At 60.2% G+C, this 7419-nt stretch overlaps 1 protein-coding gene across 1 annotated transcript in view; it reads right to left on the reverse strand.

Annotated features, from left to right (window-relative positions):
• ADAMTS2 (ADAM metallopeptidase with thrombospondin type 1 motif 2) overlaps positions 1–6937 on the reverse strand; it is a 102418-nt gene extending 95481 nt beyond the window's left edge. Inside the window, exons 1-2 of the mRNA XM_056115704.1 lie at positions 6765–6937; positions 5687–6054 (exon numbers count right to left, since the gene is read on the reverse strand). Of these exons, the coding sequence (XP_055971679.1) occupies positions 5687–6054; positions 6765–6870 (474 nt within the window). The 5' untranslated portion in view covers positions 6871–6937. The remainder of the gene's footprint in view (positions 1–5686; positions 6055–6764) is intronic.
• Between the last annotated feature and the right edge of the window lie 482 nt (positions 6938–7419).

A 7419-nucleotide genomic window follows, 5' to 3' on the forward strand; every position in this document is an offset into this window, starting at 1 on the left:
TATGAACACACAAACACACACACACGTGCAGGTACATACTCACAGATAAGAATGTGCAGCACATTTTTTGATCTCTCTCTCTTTCTCTCTCTCTCTTTCTCTCTCTCTCTCTCTCTCTCTCTCTCTCTCTCTCTCTCTCTCTCTCTCTCTCTGCCATAGACCACATACTCTGCTGTGTTCTTAGCAGCTGAGGATTACCCAGGCTGCCTGAGCAGCAAACAAACGAAGGCAGGTAATGAAAGACGGGTACGGACGCTGAGGAGATAGTGCAGAGGATAAGGTGCTTGTCTTGCATGTAGCCATGGGTTCGACCCCTGGCACCTCATATGGTCCCCTGCGCCCCACCAGGAGTGACCTGTGAGTTCAGAGTTAGGAGTCCTAAGCATTGCTGGATGTGGCCCAAAAACAAACAAAAACTTTTTTTTTCTCTTGCAGATTGAACCTCTGAGCCCATTCAGGAATGACTCAACCCACATGGCCTCCCATCCCTAAGAGTTTTCACTCCTACATACAACTCCAGACTGTCTCATTCACTAAAGACAAAAAGAGGGGAGACTGGGATTCCACCATGGCTCCATCAGTTTGAGCTGGGCTCCTGGGCCCTCCCGAGGCCATTCTGCCACTGCGCACAGAGCCCAGGGCATCAAGGCTGTCCACTCCTCAAGCTCTTGACAACCCCAAGAAGGTGGTGGGCACCCCCGAAGCTGGCTGGCTTCTCTGCGCCCCACCCCCTCATTTCTCAGGAAGCCCAGACATCTCTGGATCATGCTTTTGGACCAGCTCTTCACATGGCTGTTGCACCCACCTCTGCTACAGCCAGGGAACTGTGCGTGCACCCTGACTCTGCAACCTAGACTTGGTTGATTCTCCCAGGGTAACAGCTCCAGGAATGTCCTTTTTCTGAGGGCTGCTGGGACATGGTATCTGTGGGCAGAACGCAGGAGCACTGCATGCAGGAGTCTGAGTTTCAACCCTGCCATTGCAGAAGCCTCTGGCGGCACTTGAGTGAGTCTGGAGAACTAAGTTGGGGTAAGAGAGGAGAGAAGAGGAAAAGAAGGGAGGGGAGGGGAGGGAAGGGAAGGGAAGCAGGTGGCAGGAAAGGCCCCCAATGTGAGGAGATGTCACAGAGAGGAGACCTGCCTTGCAAGAGAATGGATACGGACGCCAGCCTGGAGCCCCTGGATCCAGCCAGGCCTGAAGCAGGCTCTCTGAAAACAGTCCTAGGAGAGAACGTTCCTGCACATTGATGATCTGCCACTTTATCTAAGTCTCCTTGACAAGAAAAGTAAAAAGCCAAAGAGAGGTGAGAGCACCTCAAGTGGAGGCAGATTACTAAGAGCAGATATATAAACCCTACTAAAAGCAGATATATGAGCCCTACTAAGAGCAGATATATGAACCCTACTAAGAGCAGATATATGAACCCTACTAAGAGCAGATATATGAACCCTACTAAGAGCAGATATATGAACCCAGACGCCACAAGCTTCCCTCCCCAGATAAGACCAAGGAAGTAGAGAAACTCCCTTTTATTCTTTTGTTTCCTTTTTGGTTTAGTGGAAGGCTGGGTCACACCTGGCTGTGCGCAAGGACTACTCCTGGTTCAGTGCTCAGAAGTCACACTGTTAGAGGCTGGGGTACCAGTGATGAGGTTCTCAGGAGCTCCTTCCAGCTCAGTGCTCAAGGATGGAAACTGGGGCTCCCACAAGGGTATTCAGGAGCTACCCTCACCTGTATTCAGGGATCACTCCTGGCAGTGGTTTGGGGGGACAGGGAATCAGGTGGTACTGGGGTCAGCTGTATGCAACTGACCTTATCCCCTTTCCTAATTCTTTATCCCCCCACCCAAAGTTGCTTTTTGGTTTGTTTTGGGGCCACAGCCTGCAGTGCTCAGGGCTGATTCCTGGCTCTTCACTAAGAAGCGCCCCCTAGTGGTGCTTGGAGATTACTCCTGGGTCTGTGCTCAGGGGTTCAGGGGACCCTGTGGAGTGCTGGGGATCAAACCCAGATGGCAGGCTGGAGCCCTCAAGGTAGGGCATCTGCTTTCCACACAGCTGAACTGCGTTCAATCTCTGGCATCTCACAGCACCACCAGGAGTAATTCCTAAGTACAGTACCAGTAGTGACCCCTGAGCATTGTCGGGTGTGGCCCCAAAGCAAAAACAAACAAGGAAAAAAACAGATCGCCCATATGCAAGGCAAGTACCCTGCCTGCTATATTCTCTTGCTGAAAATGTTTTTCATGCCAGCAGATTTCTCCTAGGTTTGTATTGTTTATTGTTATGAGACCCTCCCAGCAGTGCTCCTGGGGTCGGAGCTCCCCAGAGAGTTGCAGGAGAGGGAAGAAGAGTATCCTGAGGTGCTGAGATCAAACTCTGGGGCTCACACTTGCCAAGTCTCTGCTCAAGTCCTGAACCATAGCTCTGGCCCTTCTGGGCAGTGTAAGAGGACACTGGGCCACAACTGGCGGTGTTCAGCAGCTACTCCTGACTCTGTGCTCAGGAATACCCCCTGGTGGTGCTTGGAGGATAGTCCCAGTTCTGTGCTCAGTGCTCAGCAGTGACCCCTGGTGGTGCTTAGAGTAAAGCACATGCAAGTGCCTTCGCCCCTGTGTTCTCTTCACCTCCCCCTTCTCTGGGGTCCTGAGAATGAAGGATGATGGGAAACTTGCCCAACCCTACGTGGCCCAGGTTGTGTGGAGCAAACCCTTTCACCGCAATCTCCCTCACTATTTCTTGTGCTTCACACAAAGGTGAGTTTGAACTGTCCTGGGAGCCTCTCTCATGCACATGGAGCATCAGGTCTGGAGAGAAGGCACGCGGGGAAGATGCTCACCTCCATGGAAGCAGTTCCCACACAGCACCGCCGGGCTGGCAATCCTAGCAAGGGCGACCCCAGTCAATACCCTGAAAATGTGACCGTTTCTTCAGAAACAATGGGGTAGACAGATCCTTGTGACCCACATGGTCTTTTTCTTGAGTGCACAATTCTGCCTGTGGCCTGATTTGGGGGAGCAGAATCCCCCAGCCCTCTCCCCCCCCACCCCTCGACTCACAGTCTAGATTGTGAGCAGCTCAAGCTTCACTCCTCATAGAACTTGCTTGGGGAGAGGCCCATGACTTAGTGGAGAAGAGAAGTACCAAAATTGACCGCTGTCAGGGTGCAATACCAGAATGAGGCTCCTTCTCTATGGTTGAGGACAGGAAGACCCTTCCATAACACCCCCCCCAACTTAGCCAGTGGGCTCATTACTAAAGCACAGAAGGGCTTAAAGGGTTAAGGAACGGGGACTGGAGTGATAGTAAAATGGGGAGGGGGTGCTTGCCTTGCATGCAGCTGACCCAGGTTTGATCCCTGGCATCCCACATGGTCCCCAAGCACTGCCAGGAGTGACTCCTGAGTGCAGAGCTAGGAATAAGCCCTGGGCACAGCTGGGGATGGTTCGAAAAACAAATAAGTGGGGAAAAAAAAAGTGGTTCTGGAGAGGGACTAAGGAATTAACAGATACCAAATCAAGAAAGATGGAAGGTGGGGGAGAGGAAAAAAAAAAAACAGAAATTGTCTCAAAGGCCACAACTGTCTCCACATCCAAGGACACTCAGGCGAGCTTCAAGCCCTCTTCCAGGCGCAGCTTTGGTGTTTTGTTGTCATTGTGGGAAAGGGATTTGGCATATCTAGAGGCAGAAGGTGGGGGTTAGAGGGCGGATTCCTGGCTCTGGGCTCAGGACACCACCCCCCACCCCGGTGGTGCTGGGGGTGGGGGGTGGGTGTGCTCCTGGCTGTGTGCTCAGGAGCGCCCCCTGGTGGGACTCAGGGGCTAGTCCTGGCTCTGTGCAGTGAGCCATCAGCTGCCCCTTGAGCCCACGCAGCACCCCCTCAACCCAGACAGACATAACTCTGCTGGACCCATGAATGAGTGAAGGGACAGAATGAATGAATGATACTATGGCCAAGCCTTTCCCCCACAGACTCCCCGTTAGAAATTCATCAGGAGGCATGAGTGTGTATAAGGGGGAGGGGGGACGGGGAAGCCCTGTGTTCTGGATCCTGGCCAAATTCTCGCCTCTACCCATCCTCTTACTCAGCCATCACTTGCTTATCCCCCAAGGCCACGACGCAGACTGCCTGTAATTGCCAAAACTCCGCTCCAGGGAGCAATCAGATCCAGTCCAGGAAGCCGAGGAGACTCCTTGGAGACACCCCAGGAACCCCAAAGGGTTTTCCCAGACCACCCTCCCCAAAGACATTTATAGCTCGTTGCATTCCTCCCCAGAACTCTAAATGACATCCAGTTCACCGCAACTGGGATTTTCAAAGCAACAAGTGACATTTCCTGTAGCTCCATAAAAAGAATGTGCAGCCGGCGGCGGTGGGTTGGCAGCAGCGGTGCTGGGGGGCCAGTATAATTGCCAGGCCTGCAGCAACAGGAGGGGGCTGAGGACTGGGGAGACTGAGAGGGAGCCCAGAGGGGCTGCACCCCCGAGCATCAAGTAGAGCCAAACCCTTGGTGGTCGGCTTTACAACTGCACCCCTCATTCAGAAATAGAAAGCCGCAGTGGCTTGCTGAGTGCCAGGCCCCTGGGCAGCCAGACGGGCACCGCCAATGTCAGCTTCCTCCCTCAGCATCCAGCATCGATCCCTCCTTCTACCCCCACCCCCCAGGGGCCCTTCAGTGCACCCCCACACACATCAGAACCACCCCAGCATGGGAATCGCTCTCAACAAGGTGGGGGGGGCAGGTCACCTTCTGCCCCAAGTTTCTTGCCTGCCCTTTGGGGACTATGGCTGACACTTCCCAAATCTCCCACTTGGCGAGAGATACAGAGAGAGAGAGAGAGAGAGAGAGAGAGAGAGAGAGAGAGAGACTTTTCCAAGAGCCAGCTGGTGTCGGACAGGAAACCACAGCATCGAAAAAGCCGTGGCTCCCGGTCAGCCAGGGGACAGCAGAGGATTCAGTGGGCATTATTTCAGCCTCACTGGTCAATTCTGCTCGAGGGTGGGGGGGAGAGAGGTGATGTCTTAGACACACAAATGTAACCCAGGCTCAAACACACAGGGACACACACTCCAGAGACTTCTGCTGCACCAGCCCCTCCAGAAAGACACTGGCCTGAGAGATCCGTGAGTGCTGGCCACACCAGAGCGCAAACAGGTATACAGAGCTGAGACACTTTGCACAAATTGCGATGTGCTAACCCCAAGGCTGAGGCCTGAGACCTAGCGATGGGCAGGCGGTAAAAATCCACACTGGTATCCCGGAGAGGCTATTGGACAGCCAGGGCTGGTCCCGCCCCCTGCATAAATATCACCCCGCCCCGGCCCCATCATTGGGCAACCGGGCTGGGCCCCAGCCCCTGCATAAGTAACCCCCTTCTGGCCCAGCCATTGGACACTAGGACCCAGCCCCGCCCCCCCAACTGCATAAATATTGCACCGCGCCCCCCCCCCCCCCCCGCCCTGCCGTTGGACACCAAGAACTGCCTAGCCTGCATAAATACTGTGCCCTCTGGCCCCGTCACTGGCCACGCGGGCCGTCCCTCCACAAGAGGGGGCTTCTGCAGGGCGCCACCCGTGTACGGCTTACCTCCTACGTCACGCCCCCCTTCCTGAGATCCGCCCCTCCCGCGCCCCGGGACTGCCCCCTGTCTGGGGACCCTGGGGGAGTGCCCGAGACACACGCACTCACCAGGCCGTCGCAGTTGCTCAGTGCCACGGAGGAGGCTTCGGGGCGACCCGCCACGTCCCCGACATACACGCAGGTCCCCAGCAGCGGCTCCACGCGGAGGGCGGCGCCCGCCTCGTCCTGCCACTCCACCGTGGCCCCCGGTGCCACGAGGCGAGAGTTGGGGCGCAGCCGCAGGTGCAGGTCTCGGCCGAAGACCGTGACGTTGTAGAAGAGGGAGCCGCGGGGGTCGTCGGGGGGCGCGGCCCGGCGAGCGCGGACCCCCGCCCCGCCGGGCGCCGCCGACACCACGTGGGACAGCCAGCGGCCCTGGGCGTCAGTGCGCACGGGGACCGCCAGGCTGCGCTCGGCTCCGCGCCCCGGGAGCTCACCTGCAGCGGGGACGGGGAGTTGCGGCGCCGGCGAGCCCGCGCCCCCCACCCCTGGCATGCACCCCTCCGGCAGCGCGAGCGCGCATGCAGGACCTCCGTCCCCGGCCCGCGGCGCCCGCGCGCCACCCCCACCGCACCCGTCCCATCCAGACAGGGGCTCCCGGGCTTCGCCAAGTCCCTCCACCGCCAGCCCGAGGCCGGCCCTTCAGGATGTAGCGACATCCAGGCGGCGGGGGCTCCGGCCACGCCACTCGCGGCGCGGGGAGCCCCGATTTCCCGTGCGCCTTCCAGCCCCCACCGCCTCGCCCCGCACGGCTCGGCGTCCGGAGCGCGAGGCTGGCTCCGGGGCACGGGTGGCCTGTCCCCGGCTCCCGGCAGCCCCTCTCCTTACTCTTGCCAACCCGCGGAGGGGTGCGGCGGGGGCCGGACCCGATCCCCGGGGCTCCGAGGAGCCCAGCCGCCGCCGCCCCGGCGCCCCAACTCTCCCCTCCCCGACCCGCCCGCGGGGACTGGGCCCGGGTCCGGGGCGCGCGCGGGGAGCCGCCGGGGGGCGCGCGGGGTCGGCACCCGCCCCCCGCCCGCCGCCGCCCGCCCGCCCGCCGCGCCCCGCGCGACCGCCCGGCCTCGAAGTTGGACAACTTGGCCCGGGGCGGGCGGGGCGCGCGCGCGTCGCCCGAGTCGCGCCGGGGAGGGGGCGCGGGCGCACCTACCCGGGGCGGCGGGCGGCGGCGGCAGCGGCAGCAGCGGCCGGAGCAGCAGCAGCAGCAGCAGCGGCGCGAGGCAGAGCTGGCGGCGGGCGGCCCGCGCCTCCTCCATGGTGGCCGCCACGCCGCAGCCCGGGCCCCGCACTCGCAGCCGGCGCGAAAGTTGCCCGCGCGCCGCCGCCGCTGCCCAGCCCACATCTGGGGGCAGCTGGAGCCGCCGCAGCTGCAGCACCGCAGGGCGCGGGGCGGAGGAGGCGCGGCGCCGCGAGGGCGGGGAGCGCCGGGAGGCGGGGCAGAGGCGGGCGGGAGGGCGGCCGGGCGGAGGCGGCGGCGCGCCGAGGGCGGGCGGCGGGCGCTGCGCTGCCTGCGGTGACCCGGCGGCCCGGCCCGGCCGGGCCCAGACACCCCGCCGCGCCCGGCTGCGAGCGGGCTCCGGCCGGCAGCCCCGGGACGCGGTGCGGGAGGCCCCGGGGTCCCCAGGGGGATCCAGGAGGCGGGAAGACGCTTTTCCAAGGACTGGGCGGAGATTTGCAAAGACCATCTCCAAGAGCAACTTTTGCTGCTTTGCTTTTTCTTTCTTTTGCTTTTTTTTGGGGGGGTCACACCCGGCTCTGCACAGGGGTTACTCCTGGCTCTGCATTCGGGAATTACTCCTGTTGTG

The sequence above is a fragment of the Sorex fumeus genome, unplaced genomic scaffold, assembly GCF_029834395.1.
Source record: "Sorex fumeus unplaced genomic scaffold, SorFum_2.1 ptg000029l, whole genome shotgun sequence".
Lineage (NCBI taxonomy): Eukaryota > Metazoa > Chordata > Mammalia > Eulipotyphla > Soricidae > Sorex > Sorex fumeus.